General features: G+C 42.6%; 1 protein-coding gene across 1 annotated transcript in view; it reads right to left on the bottom strand.

Moving 5' to 3' along the window:
• Positions 1-11,364: 11,364 nt before the first annotated feature.
• Positions 11,365-20,637, bottom strand: part of LOC133633934 (C-type lectin domain family 4 member G-like) — a 42,009-nt gene continuing 32,736 nt past the window's right edge. The window contains exons 6-7 of the mRNA XM_062026764.1: positions 13,473-13,582; positions 11,365-13,368 (exon numbers count right to left, since the gene is read on the bottom strand). Coding sequence (XP_061882748.1) covers positions 13,233-13,368; positions 13,473-13,582 — 246 coding nt within the window. The 3' untranslated portion in view covers positions 11,365-13,232. The remainder of the gene's footprint in view (positions 13,369-13,472; positions 13,583-20,637) is intronic.

Below are 20,637 nucleotides of genomic sequence, written 5' to 3'. Positions count from 1 at the left end.
GCAAAGTTCAAAAGCCAACATCTGTGATGGTTGGGGGTGTATTAGTGCCCAGGGCATGGGTAACTTACACATCTGTGAAGGCACCATTAATGTTGAAAGGTACATACAGGTTTTGGAACAACATATGTTGCCATTCAAGCAACATTATCATGCTTATTTCCTTCAAGACAATGTCACGCCACGTGTTACAACAGCGTGGCTTCGTAGTAAAAGAGTGCTGGTACTAGACTGGCCTGCCTGTAGTCCAGACCTGTCTCCCATTGAAAAAGTGTGGCGCATTATGAAGCGTAAAATATGACAATGGAGACCCCGGACATCAAATAAGAATGAGAAATAATTCCACCTGAGAAGCTTAAAAAATTGGTCTCCTCAGTTCCCAAACGTTTATTGAGTGTTGTTAAAAGGAAAGGCAATGTAACACAGTGGTAAAAATGCACCTTTGCCAACTTTTTTGCAATGTATGTGTTGCTGCCATTAAATTCTAAGTTAATGATTATTTGAAAAAAACATGTTTCTCAGTTAGAACATTAAATAATTTGTCTTTGCAGTCTATTCAATTGAATATAAGTTGAAAAAGATTTGCAAATCATTATATTCTGTTTTTATTTACGAATTACACAACATACCAACTTCACTGATTTTGGGTTTTGTAGTTTACAACAGAGAGGCTTACTGTGTTTTTAGTTATACTAAACATTTTATTTATATAGTGTGAAAGAACTGTTCATATGCAGTCGTTAAAATGCATCCTGAGCCAACAAACAACTTTGGACATTTCTGCAAAAAACTAAGTCCTTAAAACCGAGATAGTGCAAGCACTAACATACTTATTCAAGTCATCTGAGGAGCAAGCTGCCTTTTTGCCGCTATGTTATCAGACCGCCAGATGGCAGCAAACTGTAACTGTGGTGAGAACAAGCGTGCCAATGTCTGTGCTTTTAGACCTGTTATGTACTTTAAAACACTCTCACTCTCATTAGTATCACAACAAACATGTGTAGTGCTTGTTTGACTAAAGCCTAAACCACAATTTGTCCACCAAATGAATGTATTTGTGGGATGGAGCAGAAGTAAAGACTAAATAGGTTGCAACTGAAATACTGAATGACGAAAATGTGCAATATCTAAATGTGCCTGTCTGTTTTGTTTGTTTGTTTTCTCTCTGATTAAAAATGACACCATGCATATTAGATGTAAACCTAATTTTACTTAGGGCTCAAGGAACTTTAATGTCATAGCAGCACACATGTGATTGCACTAAATTTACCAAGTTCTCAGATTTAGCCTAATGAGTACCACACATATGTACATAATAATGCAGTATTAGTGTTACAATAATTGGTTGTCAGTGTTACTGTTGGAATGAAATAATTTATTTTGGTCATACAAATTCAGTAAACGTTTTTGGAGAATATATACGTCTATCATTGTCCTGTATTTGTTGCAGAGCTGTGCCTCTATTCTTGGCCAGTTCACACTTGAAAAAGAGACTGTAACCACAGAGTCCCTGGAATCAACTTTAAGAACCACTGTAAAATTGTATTTAATCAAACATTAGCATGTAGCTATTTTTGAAAGATGCTATAGGTAAAAAGAAGAGACAGCAAAGAGGTCTGCTTTCTCTTCCTCCTGGTTGAAATGAAATCTTGAAAAATGTATTTTGTCAAAATTATTGTTAAGATTTTCATTTCTAATTTCTAGTTAATTAAGATTAGTGATGTGTATCTATGGTCTTGTCATCCTCATCCGGACAGAAGGGCGACATGGCAGTGTGGCTGGATCAAAAGAGACGTCGGAGACACTTTACTGAACCAAAAGTTGCTTTATTACAAGCGAGCGTCACTATACAGGACTGCAGTACCTGGAGGAGGTCAAGTCAAAAAATGAGGCACTCCTAACTTGGAGGAGCCGAACCACAGTCTTATATTCCTTCTTTTCTACAACCTGACCATGTAAGGAGATGTTTGTGTGTAAGGGACTGGGAAGACAACAGATGTATACCATAACGTGTAGGTTAACGTTAAGATAAACATGGAATCTCTCCTCCAGGATAGAGCTATAACGTTTGCATTCCGAAGTCTGCATGTATTGCCTCTTCTCGTGAGAGAGTTAACCCAGTCCACATGCGGATGTCCAACTAAGGCTCCTTAACTTATTATGGGCTCAACCATTATTTACTTAAACCTGGTGGTTCGCTTTCTCCAAGTTGAATATAAACATTCACCATATGTAGAAAATAACATGAGTTAATGAATTCAGTTCACTAGCATTAGGAGGCCACAGTGCAGGGAGAGCCGCTGGAAGTGATGACATCAGTCTTAAGGTATACAGCCATGGTAAAACAGGCCCGATGGATGTTAAAAAAAAAAAAAGGCAAACATTTTTTTAAATGTAGCAAAATTTTAAAAAAATTACATTGTCATTAGGGGATATTCCATATTGTGTGTATAATTTTGGAGATACAAATGTATTTATTCCATTTTGGAATAAGGCTGTAACATAACAAAATATGGAATGAGTGAAGCACTGTAAATATTTCCAAATACACTACATTGTTTCACAGCAAATTACTGTAATGATCAGTTGCTAGTTCACATGTTCACCACCAGAGTGTGCTACCTACTAATGACAGTGATAATGTGAAGGAGAGTTCTTTATACTAACGTGTATGCAAAAAGCAAATTTATGGCAAGGATTACCAGCCTCAACCTTCTGCAAACACAACAATTACCACGTAATGACATGTATCAGTATCATGATCAAAATGATTAAATATTGAATTAAATCCCAATGTAGTCCAACATAAGCTTGGGGTGTCTAAACTTTTTCCCATTCATGGCGTCATACTAAAATATCTAAGTATTTGGAAGCCATGTTGACACTATTGATTGTTTAAACATGCTATAATCAACCCATGTAGATATGCAAAATTACACTAGAATATATTCAAAGATGTCAACTGCATGATATACATAACAAAGCGACTTATTAGTAGCATTAGTACCTTTTTATGTAACTTTTTGCGTGTTTGCCCGTTAGCCCCTCTTTATTGTTTTGTTCAGTTGGATTTTTTTAAATGTGGGGCGGTCAATAAAAAAAAATAAAAACAAGTTGCTGGCAGCAAATGGCCCTTATTTTGGTCACCACTGACTTAAGCAGTACTTTTAGCCTAACTGTGATGCACAAGTTCCAACATATTATCAGACAATTAATAGGCCAATGGAGAGCTTGTGTTTGAGGCAAAGCAATTCAAAGTGATTTACAGATTCTGAAAATTACAATGGGGCAAATACAAAACCCAAAACCAGTGAAGTTGGCATGTTGTGTAAATAAAAATACAATGATTTGCAAATCCTTTTCAACTTATATTCAATTGAATAGACTGCAAAGACAAAATATTTAATGTTTGAACTGAGAAGCGTAATTTTTTTTTTGCAAATAATCATTAACTTAGAATTTAATGGCAGCAACACGTTGCAAAAACGTTGGCACAGGGGCATTTTTACCACTGTGTTACATGGCTTTTCCTTTTAACAACACTCAGTAAACGTTTGGGAACTGATGAGACCAATTTTTGAAGCTTATCAGGTGGAATTCTTTCCCATTCTTGCTTGATGTACAGCTTAAGTTGTTCAACAGTCCGGGGTCTCCGTTGTGGTATGTTAGGCTTCATATTGCAGCACACATTTTCAATTTGGAGACAGGTCTGGACTACAGGCACGTTGTTGTAACCCGTGGCTTGGCATTGTCTTGCTGAAATAAGCAGGGGCGTCCATGAAAAAGACGTTGCTTAGATGGCAACATAAGTTGCTCCAAAACCTGTATGTACCTTTCAGCATTAATGGTGCCTTCACAGATGTGTAAGTCACCCATGCCTTGGGCACTAATAAACCCCCATACCATCTTAGATGCTGGCTTTTGAACTTTGCGCCTTGTCTTTGCATTGTATTCTGTTTTTATTCACGATTTACACAACACGCCAAATTCACTGGTTTTGGGGTTTGTTTAATCAAGTACTTAAATAACTAATGTGCGAGGCTAATAAGATGATAGTGCAGCGGTGAATACAGCATAAGGATGATGAAGTGAACATGAGGTAGTACATTCAGATTAGTTTCAGGGTTTTTTTTCACAGCAACATATCTGACACTGACTGTCTGTTTAGCGTTCATCAGTGTGATCACCTGAGGAAAGAGCAGGTTGAATTTCTTGAGCTGGCACAAAAAAAACATTCTATGATAGGCCTTCTCTACGATGGTGTTAAATGCACAGCTGAAGTCCACAAACATAATCCTAGTGTAGGTCTGGGAAGTCAAGGTAATGCAGGATGTGGTTTAGTCATGCCTTGGGCACTAATACACCCCCATACCATCACAGATGTTGGCTTTTGAACTTTGCGCCTATAACAATGCGGATGGTTCTTTTCCTCTTTGTTCTGGAGGACACGACGTCCACAGTTTCCAAAAACAATTTGAAATGTGGACTCGTCAGACCACAGAACACTTTTCCACTTTACATCAGTCCATCTTAGTCGAACTCGGGCCCAGCGAAGCCGGCAGCGTTTCTGGGTGTTGTTGATAAAAGGGCTTTCGCTTTGCATAATAGAATTTTAACTTGCACTTACAGATGTAGCGACAAACTGTAGTTACTGACAGTGGTTTTCTGAAGTCCTTATTCCATGTGGTGATATCCTTTACACACTGATGTCGCTTTTTGATGCATTACCGCCTGAGGGATCGAAGGTCCGTAATATCATCGCTTACGTCCAGTGATTTTTCCATATTCTCTGAACCTTTTGATGATATTACGGGCCGTAGAAGGTGAAATCCCTAAACTCTTTGCAATAGCTCATTGAGAAATTGTGTTTTTAAACTGTCGGACAATTTGCTCACGCATTTGTTCACAAAGTGGTGACCCTCGCCCCATCCTTGTTTGTGAATGACTGAGCTTTTCATGGAAGCTGCTTTTATACCCAATCATGGCACCCACCTGTTCCCAATTGGCCTGTTCACCTGTGGGATGTTCCAAATAAGTATTGTTTGCCACTTGTTCCTTTTTTGAAACATGTTGCTGGCATCAAATTCCAAATGAGTTAATACTTGCATAAAATAACAAACTTTTCCAGTTCGAACGTTAAGTATCTTGTCTTTGCAGTCTATTCAATTGATTATAGGTTGAAAAGGATTTGCAAATCATTGTATTTTGTTTTTATTTACGATTTACACAACGTGCCAACTTCACTGGTTTTGTAATTGTTTAATTATTTCACAATATTTTTCACTATATAATTTTCAATTCAGTGTTTTAATTCATGATTTAATCATTTCACAGTTTAATTATTTATTTAATTGTTTAATCAAGTATTTAATTAATTATGTTATGAACCTTTGTGTCAGCCCAATATATTTTATCTGTCAAACTCAGCCATCAAAAAGTGGGCAGGGCTAACAAGAATCTAGTCCAATCATTGCTTAGTTCCGGAACTTTGGAAGTCTTTGAAAACATAGCGGCTAAGGAAAATATACTTGTACTTTTTGCTGAGTTGGTGGTAGATATTTTTGAGCTTGTGCAGTATGTGGAAACAAGACCTGCTGACACTACATATGTAGCAGTTAAAGTAGAGGAATTTATTCAAGTTGTCTGAGCTATTTCCACACTTTCCGGCTTATATATCCACCAATACTCCTCTGCTTCTCTGGTCCCAGTTACACAGACAATTGTAATGGCCGAGTAACCAATCAGTTGTTAGGACCCGCCCACTGAGTTTGAGGGTTAAAAGAAATGTATTAAGTCAGGGGTCTCAAACTCAATTTGCCTGGGGGCCACTGGATGCAGAGTCTGGGTGAGGCTGGGCCGCAAGAAAAGATTTCTTAAAAAAATTATTTTTAAATGTCTTTATATTTATTTCCAACACAAAATAAAATCAAAATATAAATAAACAAAATGAGAATTAAGTAAATAAATCAGTCATAAGTAATAACAAGAGAGGAGAATTCTAGCAAAACTCCTAGCCATTATGGACAACACCTCCCACCCACTACACTCGGACCTTGCGGGGAGAATGAGCACGTTCAGTGGAAGGCTCAGACTCCCAAAATGCAACACGGAACGACACAGGAGGTCCTTCATACCGACAGCCATCAGACTGTATAATGCATATGTTCCTTGACTGCACTTAAATGTAGAGTATATGTAGTATATGTAGAATATATTTATATTATTTATCTATTATATATATAATATATATGTATATTATATTATTTATTGTTATTCTTTTCTATTGTGAGCGAACTGTGGTGCTGAATTTCCCCCAGGGATCAATAAAGTACTTTCTATTCTATTCTAACACTAATAATTTGATTTCTCCAGTCAGCAACAATGTATACACATACACATAATGTGCAACCCGGTTCATTCTCTCCCTGGTATTTTGCATACTCCTCAGCATGTCTAGTGGTGTAATGACATTTTAAATTGTATTTCTTGTGCACTGCAACTTTCTCTGTGCAAATAAGACACGTCGGGGTGCTCCTGTGCTCAACAAAGAAATATTGCATCTCCCACTTTTCCTGGAATTGTCTTTGCTCATCACTAACCTTTCTCTTCACTGCACGCTTTGAAAAAGACATGTTTCTGGTTGTGGAATATATTTGTATTCAGCCGACGCACGGAGAATAATGTTATTTCCGCAATGTGTGTCGTTCCGCTTTTCCTCCCGACAGCAACACGGCGGTCGGCAAAAAGTATCGGGAAAAAGTGACGGCTCCTGGAGTGTTATATGGCGTCATATAAAAATATATGTAGTGTTCATCGTGTGAGGCAATGCAAATTAAACAATAAAAAAAAACCAAATAACGGTTTAAATTGGTCCAGGTTATCGGGGACTTTATTACTGACGGACAGGTGTCGCCGTATGACCGCAGCCAGGCACGTAAGACAACCCTCGTCTCCATGGCAACGGTTCTCTCGCTTTCACTCATTTGCCGATTTTCCACTAACGCAGGGGTATTTTGGACCCAAATAACACAAATCGTCTCTGTCTGGAGCTAACAGTAGGGGGCAGGGGGTGGGGTGGGTTGGGGGGCTCGCTGTAGAGTTTACAGCGAGAGAGAGCAAGAGAGAGAGAGAGCAAGAGAGCGAGCGAGGGAGGGAGGGAGGGAGGGAGGGAGAGATGGAGGAAGAGCGCTGTGCGGGTCTCGTGGAAAAGCAGCAAAACGTCTCTCTGCTTGCATCACGCAAGTGACGTCAATATTCGTCCCTCGAGAGCCATATACCACACCATGATTGGTAGATTCCTTGTAGCCCGGAAGAGTTAGGGCTACAAGGAATTCTGGGTATTTGTTCTGTTGTGTTTATGTTGTGTTACGGTGTGGATGTTCTCCCAAAATGTGTTTGTCATTCTTGTTTGGTGTGGGTTCACATTGTGGCGCATATTTGTAACATTAATAAAGTTTTTTTTGTACGGCCACCCTCAGTGTAACTTGTGTGATTGTTGACTAAGTATGCATTGCAGTTGCTTACGTGTGTCTGATGAAGCCCCATATAACATGTGACTGTGCAGGCACATTGTTTGTATGGAGAAAAATGTGCCATCGATATTGTTGTCCTCAGTGATGTTGATGGGTGAAAATTGGGAGAGTTGGCAAGAATGCTTCAGCTCCGCACATAACGCTGTCAAGCGCCATTCATATAAAACTCGCGGGCCGCACTAACATTAAACGTTCATATTGAGGTGCGGGCCGCACAATAACTTCTCGCGAGCCGCAATTGGCCCGCGGGCCGCATGTTTGAGACCTCTGTATTAAGTACTGACACACTTGTTTCTAAAATTAATAACAAAATAAATGTAAATTCAATCATGAAATTATTCAATCATAAAACCAACAAAACGTGAAATAATTCAATGCTTACTTAATAAAATATTTAAATAATTCATACCATCCTAGTCACGTCCGTTGTGTCCTTGGGCAAGACACTTCACCCTTGCTCCTGATGGGTGCTGGTAGCGCCTTGCATGGCAGCTCCCTCCATCAGTGTGTGAATGGGTGAATGTGGAAATACTGTCAAAGCGCTTTGAGTACCTTGAAGGTAGAACAGCGCTATACAAGTATAACCCATTTATCATTTATTTATTTATTAAAATGCTACATAAATACACATTTAGCAAATATTTCATTATTTATTATTTGGTAGAAGCATTTAAGTCGCACCTTAAACTCATTTATACTCTAAATAAACTTTAGAGTATGAATGAGTTAGAGTTTTACACCAGTTGACCTGCCTTCCTTTTTTTGCCTTTTTTGGCCAGAATGCCATGGATAATCCCTGGAGAGATACCAGTCTAGAGGATAAGACATGACCCAGTGTGGACTACTCCTCTATGACCTGGTTGGAGACCTTCTACAATCCTCTGCTTGCCTCCTCATGGACTCGACTCTCACATTGTCATGAATAATTTTCAATAATTGTGCCAACTTGGCATCCATTGCAGCCGATCACTCATTATGCCATTGTGGTATGTGCAGCCCTTCGAGGCACCAGTGATGAAGGACTATAAAAATAATCTAAATTCATTTTTGGTGGAGGTCTGCATTCCGTTATGTGCTGGTCTGATTTCAAGGCGTGTTCTCTTCCAATGTGCCTTGGAGCTTAACTATTATTAGTATTTCAAAAATATTTATTAATCATTGTTGTGGTAATGAGATGTTAATGCAGATTTATTTTTTGTATTTATTTGTTGTCTTTTTCTCCGTTGGCTCTTGGCAAAGGCGGTCGCACTCCCTCCCCTCTCCGTGTATGCCCCCCTTGCCTCTTTGTCTCATCCTGTCAAGTTGAATTTTCTTGTTGCTTCTTTTTGCACTGCTCTCCAAAATCTAAACAATGGAATTGATCAACTTCCCTCTCAACAAAATTGACAAGATCTCGGGCTCAGGGGAACCTCTCTGTCCTGATTTAAGGTTTGTTGCTGGACACACGACTGACTCTTGGGAGAAGAGGAGTGCCGCATGCTTGGCGACTTTTTCAATTGAGAACATTGATGATATCTACCTATTTGGAACCATGATAACAGGACATTGCTGATTGGAGTAAGAGTTGCCTTGATGTATCAAAAAATTGGAAGATGCTGGCAGCCATTCAAAGTACCCCAAAGCTGCCACATCTGTTTCGAGGATGCAGGCACTCAGAATTTTGTGCAGGATAAATTTAAGGACCAAAAATATACAATTACAGTTAAAAAGTTGAAATGTGTTTTTGCTCACTCAAACACAACTATTCTAATCTTGATTGTTTTTACTGGCTGCGATGTGGCAAGGTGTTCTGTCAAAAGTCCCCTCGAGGACAGTGCAATTTTCTTGCCTGTCAACAACACCTGGAAAGATGAACTATGTTCCTTCGCCACCGCATGCATAGCGACTTCGGGCCCTACAGACTTAACCCACACACCATGGACCATGGCGACATATGCACACATACCCCCAACCCCACCCAATGCCTTTGCCACCGCTTCTCCCCGGGTGGTACGACGGACGAACGAAGTGACTGGCAGCTTTGAGCCGGGTGCCTGTCCCCTCCTGTTGCAAGTATTGTGGTTTCTGGGTCAACATGTGCATATCGCCTAGGCCCTATGTGTCAAAGTCAAGGCCCGCGCGCCAGATCCGGCCTGCAAATTAATTATCTATAGCCACCAGGATGATATTTTATTAGTAATAGAATCGGCCCGCAGGCCACAGCCGCCTGCTGCTGTTTTGAACGCACTAATACTCCATCAGTATGGGCACTAGGAATTTTCAAAATGGGGTCCCAGGGACCCCATCAAGTCATAAAAATGGGATCCCACAGTACATTTTTGGGGTCCCATTTTTTTTGTAACCGTTTTGAAAACAAATGATAAATATATGCATTATCCTGTAATAGCTCACATTCTATATTGTGTTTTGGAAAAAGGTTGTCATAAACGTTACTTAATTCATTAAAAAAAAATAATACAAAAGAAAACATTTTTTTATTCATATGCAAATGTATTCAGTTATAAACATTCATTCACTTTCTTCTTTCCTTCATGGATCTAAACTTTAACGCTGCAGGTATTTTTTCTATATTTTTATTGTAATATTTTCAGAATGTGTTTGTTCTATTTTTGGCCAAAGTAAAACAAAGAAAACAACCTGAAGCTGTGTTTATTTTATAGTTTTAATGCCATGATTTTAATAGTCCGGTCACGTGCGCACAGATTTTCCACCATGTGGCTCCTGAGCTAAAATGAGTTTGACACCCCTGCTAGGCGATCAGGTTTTTGTTATCCCTCCCCCTAGGAGCCCAGTCTGAGATTAACATTTTTTTTTACTCATCCTCCCCCAGTGTCTGCCTTTCTCCCACATTTTACGGGTCGCCTTAGGTGGCAACCCATCACTGTACCTGTTGTGTTCCCGTACAATGTTTGTCTAATTTTGAACGGGTTTGTGGTGAAAATAAAACGTTGTTGTACTTGTGCAATGACAATAAAAAGCATACAAACATACTATATCATTCAATGAATAGGAATCCCTTTTCTTTGTTTTAATTCAAAAATTAAGTCATTGTTATACATCCATGATTAACAAAGATTGAGGTAAGAAGCTGAAGCAGGAGAATTTAACTCAAAATGTACTGCAGTGAAACAAAATTCAATATTATTTGTAAATAAGATTGTAGACGATTAATGTTATCCCCGTTGTTTGAGTTTTTTTCTGGTTGGTACATCTAAAAAAATCTCAAATAAAAAATGCAACGGTTTCTTTTTGAGCGAGCCAAAACAACTGCAGGTGGTCCTCCTTTTACAAAATTCCATGTTTGTGGAACTATCTTGCGGTATTTTTACTCAGCCGTAGCCTTTGAACTAGGTCGCAGTTTAATGTTTTTTATGAATTTTTACAAACCTAATTTCAATACGCAAAGCTACAAGATGTGGACATACTCTTTTAAAAGCATTTACAGAGAAATATGAAGTATTCAGCCAGACTCAACAACTGCAGGGCGAGCTGCTGTCTGGAACTCTGACCTTGTAGTTTGAAGAGAAATGTGAAATGAAGGACGAGTGGAACAAAGGTAAATCACATGAAATATTACTATTTACTTTGTAACGGGGCATGCAGTTAGAAGTAGTCAGTGATACGCCATTTGTGTAGTTATTTGTCTCAACCCAAATGAACCGAATGCTAATGCTAAATGGGATGCATTTATGTTCTTGCCGTGTTAGAAAAACTGACATTCATTATTTATACATTGTTATTTACAGCTGAAATGGACCATAAGGACTCACCTGGCCTTCATGAACTCATCATTTACTAGACGACTTTCTGACTGTTAAACATTGTAGATTGTTACTTTTTCTTATGCCTTCTGATCTCTCTCTCTCTCTCTCTCTCTCTCTCTCTCTCTCTCTCTCTCTCTCTCTCTCTCTCTCTCTCTCTCTCACTCTCTATGTCCACTACTTGCTGTCCATATCCTATCTAAACAGTTTAAAATCAACATTTCTCAACGAGCTATTGCAAAGAATTTAGGGACACAGATGTAGCGATGAACTGTGGTTACTGACAGTAGATTTCTAAAGTGATCCTTTTTGATGCAGTACCGCCTGAGGTATTAAAGGTCCGTAATATCATCGCTTACGTGCAGCGATTTCTCCAGATTCTCTGAACCTTTTGATGATATTACGGACCGTAGATGGTGAAATCCCTAAATTTTTTGCAATAGCTCGTTGAGAAATGTTGTTCTTAAACTGTTCGACAATGTGCTCACACATTTGTTCACAAAGTGGTGACCCTCGCCCCATTCTTGTTTGTGAATGACTGCTTTAATACCCAATCATGGCACCCACTTGTTCCCAATTAGCCTTTTCACCTGTGGGATGTTCCAAATAAGTGCACGTTTTAACTCTACTATGCAAAGCGAAAGCCATTTATCAACAACACCCAGAAACACGGCCGGCTTCGCTGGGCCCGAGCTCATCTAAGATGGACTGATGCAAAGTGGAAAAGTGTTCTGTGGTCTGACGAGTCCACATTTGAAATTGTTTTTGGAAACTGTGGACGTCGTGTCCTCTGGACCAAAGAGGAAAATAACCATCCGGATTGTTATAGGCGCAAAGTTCAAAAGTTGGCATCTGTGATGGTATGGGATGTATTAGTGCCCAAGACATGGGTGACTTACACATCTGTGAAGGCACCATTGATGCTGAAAGGTACATACAGGTTTTGGAGCAACATATGTTGCCATCCAAGCAACGTTATCATGGACGCCCCTGCTTATTTCAGCAAGACAATGCCAAGCCACTTGTTACAACAGCATGGCTTCATAGTAAAAGAGTGCGGTTACTAGACTGGCCTGCCTGTAGTCCAGACCTGTCTTCCATTGAAAATGTGAGGCGCATTATGAAGCGTAAAATACCACAACAGAGACCCCGGACTGTTGAACAACTTAAGCTGTACATCAAGCAAGAATGGGAAAGAATTCCACCTTAAAAGCTTCAAAAACCGGTCTCCTCAGTTCCCAAACGTTTACTGAGTGTTGTTAAAAGGAAAGGCCATGTAACACAGTGGTAAAAATACCCCTGTGCCAACTTTTTTGCAACGTGTTGCTGCCATTAAATTCTAGGTTAATGATTATTTGAAAAAAAAAAAATGTTTCTCAGTTTGAACATTAAATATCTTGTCTTTGCAGTATATTCAATTGATTATAAGAGGAAAAGGATTTGCAAATCATGGTATTCTGTTTTTATTTACGATTTACACAACGTGCCGACTTCCCTGGTTTTGTAATTTGCTTGTTTGAATCACTAGTTAGCATTTCCGTGGCTATCATTTGCGAGAAAGCGAAGCATTTACATTCTGACTTGTTACTGATGTTAGCGTGGCCAATGGGCCACGATAAAAGGCCTCTAGTCTCCAGATAACTTGATATATCCCTGCCTCTTGATGTGATGTCATATAAGTGAAATAAGGAACAAGTCATCGAGTTTTTGGGTTGATCCGAATCACCAACTGGATTCATGATTAAAACAATTTTTCAAAACGTTATATTGGGAAATATGGCCTGAGTCTGCGCTTTTTTATTTAAATTGTGCGTTCTGGCATATTCCAAAATTCAACTTATGTCACATGACGTAGGAACGGAATTTTTCGTAGACCGAGGACCACCTGTACTCTTCAGATATAAGCTTTACAAATGGTTCACTCAAATTGTAAATATATGGACTACTTCTCACACACCCAGTTTCTCTGTGAGCTACATTTTTCATCGTTCCATTCGGCCTTTCCTGATGAGCGGTGCCAAAACTCCACACAGTCTTGGTCTCCATTGTAACTGTTGGGCTGGCTATCAGCCCAATACCTGCAAGGCAAAGAAAACACTACATAAGGCGTATGTTGTATCTCCGGTGATTCATGGTAACACGGCAAAATAAGGACATGCAAAATGTTTGTTCTGTCACTTACGATGTGGTCAGAGTGGTCCCATCCACCCACTTCCACTGGCCCTCCACACCCTGATCATTCAGTCCAATCCAGACCTCCTTGTTGTTTGTAAACATACCATTAACAAACTCCTGTCAAGAAAATAAATCAGTTAGTAATAGTTTGAGTACAACAAACAACCCAATTGCGATTATAGAGTAAATCATTTAAGCCTGACCGCTTCACTGTCACTACAGTTGGGCCCCGTCCCATGCAGGGCTCTGTCCCGGGGCCCCTTCTTTTCATCACCCACATTATCTTCTGCAGATTCAACATCTATTTCCACCTACCTTGATTTTTCCGACAAACCTAACTCCTTGCTACCTTAACTTCTGAGAATCTGAAATAAAAAATCTGGTTCACTTAAACTTCCTAAAACTAAACAGTGACAAAACGACAATGACACAAAATCATCAGCATCCAAAGTCAACAGTTTGTCCATCACCACTGACATCTTCCCAGCTCCACCTCTCCCAGGTTAAGAGTCCGGGTGGAGGCATGTTATATACAGAACATGTTAAAATTGTGTTGTTTTCAAGAGGCTGAGCACCAAGTTATTTAATTTTTTTATTAATTTCAAGGTACGAAATGCGTCAAAGAACCAACTAATCTCATATCCCTTTGTATTACCATATTTACCTTCTCAGTATTTGTCTTCGAGCCTTTTACACAGTTTTTTGTATTTTTTTTTTTACAAAACAATTGTTATCCTTAAAAAGTCTGAAGGGAAAGCTATAGTTTATATTAGTGTTGTGATGATTCCAATATTTTGGTACCGGTACTAAAATTATTTCGATACTTTTCGGTAATTTTCTAAATAAAGGGGCCCACAAAAAATTGTATTAATGGCTTTATTTTAACAAAAAATCTTAGGGTACATTAAACATATGTTTCTTATAGCAGTTAAGTCCTTAAATAAAATAGTGAACATACCAGACAACTTGTCTTTTAGTAGTAAGTAAACAAAGGCTCCTAATTAGTCTGCTGACATATGCAGTAACATATTGTATCATTTATCATTCTATTATTTTGTCAAAATTATTAAGGACAAGTGGTAGAAAATGAATTATTAATCTACTTGTTCATTTACTGTTAATATCTGCTTACTTTCTCTTTTAACATGTTCTGTCTACACTTCGGTTAAAATGCAATAATCACTTATTCTTCTGTTGTTTGATACTTACATTAGTTTTGGATGATACAACAAATTTGGGTATCAATCCGATACCAAGTTGTTACAGGATCATACATTGGTCTTATTCAAAGTCCTCATGTGTCCAGGGACATATTTCCTGAGTTTATAAACATAATATAATTTTTTTTTAAAAGAAAGAAGATGTGATGCCAAAAAATATTGACGTAATCATAGTAGTATCGACTAGATACGCTCCTGTACTTGGTATCATTACAGTGGATGTTAGGTGTAGATCCACCAATGCCGTTTGTTTACATTTTGATGTCGGTGAGCTACGGTGTGTAGTGAAGCATGTTTAGCTATTCCTCGTTCTGCAGGGATGATACTTGTAAGAAACATACTTTATTTGTCGCCATGGAGACCAGGATTAGGGATTTAGAAGTCGCTAAAACATTGCAGATGGCGGCTGGACATTAGCCGCTAGCTAGCTAGCCATGACTTAAAGCACCTCTTCCTGAGGGCGTTTCAGTGTTATAACTTCACCTTTATCGTTAGTTTTTAAGGCAAAATGCGTCCGTTCTCCCTTTTCTGACTACTTGTAAGTACTCTGTGACTGTGTGCTGCCGAACATGCTCCTCTGCTCGTAAACCAGCAATGTCAAGACGTGACATGGACGTGGGAGCAGGGGGGTGCGGGACCGGGATGTTTCAGAAACAGTATAGTAACGAAAATGATTTATTAGTATTGCGGTACTATACTAATACCAGTATACCGTACAACCCTAGTTTATATAGTTACTAGCTATCTTTCTAGTTGGTGCACGGTTGTTAGCCTTAAAGCTAGCAAGAAATTGTAGTTAAGTTTGATCGTCACATTGTCTTTGGGGTTGATTGTCACTCATACTCATGTATTCATACATGGTACATATTTGGGCTGTCCCGATCAGATATTTATATCAAATATCAGTCTGACATTAGCAAAAAAAAACAAGTATCGGATGATACTAAGCTCCGATAGAAGCAGTCCTGCAGCGCGTTTCTTAAGCCAACATGTAAATGTTTCCCAATAATTGTATTTTAGCCAAGTCATTAACAAAAGATAAATATGGTAGGATATAGGCTACTAGGAGCTCGCAACTACACAACAGCTAAGCACACAATAGCACATAAGCTAGTCATACGTAATAAATGACCTTAATTAAACAATATTGGAGTCTAAAACACCACACGGGTCAATATAAACTAGTATCAAATAATTATAGTCGCTTATTAAAAGTATCCAGTAACAAATGTGTCAGCATCCTTCAACTTACTTCATCATGCCCGTAACTCGATTCGTTATTTTGACCACTAGGAGTATGATTTACTAAGATTCAAATACCACGCGCTAAACAGCGTGTACAAAAAATAAAATAGCATGTACTGCGAGTGGGCGTGTTTCGTGTGATCTACTTACAATGCACGTGCAATTGAAAAGTGGTGCAGACCGCATTATTTAAATGAGGATTTTGCGTGCATACATGGAAATTTACCACAGAGACCACCATGTTCTGCACATTCATGTTATCATGCGGTGGGTTGAACTTGAACCAGAAGCACACATCTATAATCTGTAACACATTTTTTGTAACACTTTGTACGGCCCTGATGAGACGGAGGAGGACCCAGGCCCGGACATTCCCCACAGTGCCTGGAACCTCCAAGCACCACCGGCGCAACCCCGGGGCAGACCGTCGGAGGGGGGACGCGTGGCGTGGAGCGCTACCTGGACACAAGTCGAGGGACTGATCACCCTCGGCTGGGTCACCCGGGAGAGGGTGTTTGATTAAGACCCGAAACACCCTATGACCCCGGGAGAATCACTGATGATGTGTCCAGGTTGCACCGTAAGGTGTATTATGAAACCGATCCAGTATGGCATCGCCATTGACTTCCAGGAAGAGGCTGGATGGCAACCTCGAAAGAGTGGTGACAACTGGAGAGACAGTTGACAGCCCGGAAAGACGGAAACCGGGGCAGAGAGGGGTAGCATCCCAAGCTGCAGCTCCTGCAAGGGAGCACCCATATAACGCTGCGAAAAACCATGAAGACACATAAGATCAAGATAGGCTGCCTGAGGAAACCCGTGGTGCAACGCACAGGGCCAGTACCTTGTACGGCCCTGATGAGACGGAGGAGGACCCAGGCCCGGACATTCCCCACAGTGCCTGGAACCTCCAAGCACCACCGGCGCAACCCCGGGGCAGACCGTCGGAGGGGGGACGCGTGGCGTGGAGCGCTACCTGGACACAAGTCGAGGGACTGATCACCCTCGGCTGGGTCACCCGGGAGAGGGTGTTTGATTAAGACCCGAAACACCCTATGACCCCGGGAGAATCACTGATGATGTGTCCAGGTTGCACCGTAAGGTGTATTATGAAACCGATCCAGTATGGCATCGCCATTGACTTCCAGGAAGAGGCTGGATGGCAACCTCGAAAGAGTGGTGACAACTGGAGAGACAGTTGACAGCCCGGAAAGACGGAAACCGGGGCAGAGAGGGGTAGCATCCCAAGCTGCAGCTCCTGCAAGGGAGCACCCATATAACGCTGCGAAAAACCATGAAGACACATAAGATCAAGATAGGCTGCCTGAGGAAACCCGTGGTGCAACGCACAGGGCCAGTACCTTGTACGGCCCTGATGAGACGGAGGAGGACCCAGGCCCGGACATTCCCCACAGTGCCTGGAACCTCCAAGCACCACCGGCGCAACCCCGGGGCAGACCGTCGGAGGGGGGACGCGTGGCGTGGAGCGCTACCTGGACACAAGTCGAGGGACTGATCACCCTCGGCTGGGTCGCCCAGGAGAGGGTGTTTGATTAAGACCCGAAACACCCTATGACCCCGGGAGAATCACTGATGATGTGTCTAGGTTGCACCGTAAGGTGTATTATGAAACCGAACCACAATCAACAGAAGTGTCAGTGTGCATATACACTGACACTTAATTCTGTACGCGAGGCTGTAGATCGCATCACCAGCGCATTAGTGCGTCTGGGATTACTCAAATGCAAGAAAATGCAGAATGAAAGACGTCTTTTCATGTAAGAGGACTGTTATACTAACTAATTTATTTGTTAAATAAAATTTAAAAAACAAACTACATTAAAAAAACATCTGCAGACACCAAAATGCACCAATTGAAATACTTTTCATCAGTCCGGTAAGTCCTTCAACGGCTAAAAAAAGATAAAAGGAATTTGCTGAATAGATGTTGTGGGGGGAGGTTGTGATTAGCGCACTGCAGGAGCAAAAGGTCACCGCCTCAGTCGATGGTGTTGAGGGCGGAGCGCCGTCGACTATGTGTGCGGGACGGCGAGACGCAGCTGGCAGGTGATTAGATTTCGCAGGTGGTACGTGTTAATCTGATCATCTGTTGTCTTTAACAGTGAGCGGCCAGCGGAGGAGAGGGGAGGAGAGAGAGACACACTTCTGAAAAGATTGTACTGAAAAGATAAATTGAAACACATGGTGATTAAAGGCTTGGTGAAACGGCACAACTGACTCCTGGCGTGATATCAGGGGAACGTGTAGGGAACGACCTCCACATCTGGCACCCAACGTAAAGAAGAAAGGCTGCGATGTCGTCACCAAGCCCCATAGAGGCGCTGGGACAGCTCCTGCCGGAGGTGTCGACGGCGAACCACCGGCAGAATGAGGCGATGCAGGCCCAAATTGCAGAGCAGAGCCAGATCCTGCGAGCGCTCACGGAAAGGTCCGGAGCGGGGACAACCCCAGCAGCGAGGCCGGCATTGACGACGGTGGGGATGCACAGGATGGCAGAGACAGAAGACGCGCAAAGTTTCATGGACATGTTTGAGGCAACAGCGAAGGCATGCGCATGGCCGGAGGAAGAGTGGGCGGTGCAGCTGCTACCGTTACTGGTGGGAGAGGCGCAGCGAGCGGCGCTCAGCCTGCCACCAGCGTCCCGCGTGAGCTACCGGGACATGAGGAGGGCAGTGTTGGACCGGACAGGAGGGTCCAAAGAGGACCACAGACGCCGGTTCCGGACCATGAGACTCGGACAGGAGGAGCGGCCTTTCGCCCTGGGCCAACAGTTGAGAGACGCGGCGACCAGATGGCTACAACCCGGAGGAATAGAGGAGGTGATCGAGCAGATCATCCTGGAACAATTCCTGGAGGCAATCCCGGCGCGGACGTCAGCGTGGGTCCGCTACCATCGGCCACAAGGCGTAGCAGCGGCGGTAGCCTTGGCGGAGGACCACCTGGCCGTACACTAGGAGAAGGGGAAGGAGGAGAAGGCTGCAGGAGGAGCGGAGCGGCCAGTCCCGGCGCCGCGCAGGATGCGGGCGCTGCCAGCAGAAGGAGCCCAGCCGTGGGCACGGCCACGACGCAACCCAAGTCTGCTTTCTCCTCCTCAGGGCCAGGCCGCTGCGGACACTGCGTTTCCCCCGCAAACGGCGCCTCGAATGCCGGGGCAGGTGTGCTGGAGGTATGGGCGGCTAGGACACCTGCAGCGGGAGTGTCCAGCGATGGAAGTGGGGCAGGTGATCCGGGTTGGCGACCCTCCAGCACCCTCCCCCGGGCCAGGAGAGACATACTATGTACCGGTAAGGATACAAGGGAGTATACACCGGGCGATGGTGGATTCGGGCTGCGAGCAGTCCATGATTCACCAAAACCTGGTTCGACCCGGGGCGTTGAGAAAAGCTACACGGGTGCGGGTTAAATGTGTGCATGGGGATATTCACGAGTACCCTATCGTGCCGGTGGACATTTTTTTTAAAGAGGAAAAACATAGTGTTAAGGTGGCTGTAAATTCGCGCCTGGCGCACCCCTTAATCTTGGGAACAAATTGGGCGGGATTTAACGGGTTAATAAAGCAGTGCGCAGGGGTGCGTTCATGACCGGTAGGAAAAGGGAGTGTCCGCGCTGTTCTCATCGGCGACGCAAGATTATCCGATGCTGCCGGGGGGAGGGGGAAGGGGAGCCGGCGGGGGCTTCGCAGGAGGTTTCCCCGGTTCCCCAATGGCGCCCCATGGATGATTTTCCACTCGAGCAGTCTCGAGATGACACTCTGCGCGCGACCTGGGACCAAGTGATTTCAATTGATGGGCAGCGGGTTCGCCCGGGGACAGCGCGGGATTTCCCTCACTTTGCACTGATTAGGGACAGGTTATACAGAGTGAGTCGTGACACTCAGACAGGGGAGGAAATCACCCAATTGTTGGTGCCAAAAAGCCGTCGGGAAATGATTTTCCAGGCGGCGCATTTTAACCCGATGGCCGGTCACATGGGTTATGATAAAACACTCAATCGGATAATGGTCCGGTTCTATTGGCCAGGCATTCGGGCAGACGTGCGCCGCTGGTGCGCGGCCTGCCCGGACTGTCAACTAGTCAACCCCGCGGCCACCCCTAGAGCACCTTTGCGGCCATTACCACTCATAGAGGTCCCGTTTGAGCGAATTGGCATGGACCTCGTCGGACCATTTCACCCGAGCACCCAGGGATATCGCTTTGCACTAGTCCTGGTGGATTATGCAACGCGCTATCCCGAAGCAGTGCCACTGCGCTCCATCTCTGCAAAGAGTGTCGCGCAGGCACTATTTCAAGTTATCTCCCGAGTTGGAATCCCGAAAGAGATTCTAACTGACCAGGGCACGTCCTTTATGTCACGCACGTTAAAGGAGCTGTACGGATTATTGGGGATCAAATCTATTCAGACCAGCGTTTACCACCCGCAGACAGATGGGCTGGTAGAGCGGTTGAATAGAACCTTGAAATCCATGATCCGGAAGTTCGTACACGAGGACAAACCAAATTGGCATAAATGGTTGGATCCCCTGTTATTTGCAGTGCGGGAGGTTCCTCAGGCCTCAACAGGATTTTCTCCATTTGAACTGTTGTTCGGCAGGAAGCCGCGCGGGGTACTGGACCTAGTTAAAGAAAGCTGGGAGGAAGGTCCAAGCCCCAGTAAAAAGGAAATTCAGTATGTCATGGACTTGAGAGC

The sequence above is a fragment of the Entelurus aequoreus genome, linkage group LG18, assembly GCF_033978785.1.
Source record: "Entelurus aequoreus isolate RoL-2023_Sb linkage group LG18, RoL_Eaeq_v1.1, whole genome shotgun sequence".
NCBI classification, from domain to species: domain Eukaryota; kingdom Metazoa; phylum Chordata; class Actinopteri; order Syngnathiformes; family Syngnathidae; genus Entelurus; species Entelurus aequoreus.
The sequence above is the reverse complement of the archived record's forward strand: the minus strand, read 5'-3'. Positions and strand labels throughout refer to the sequence as shown.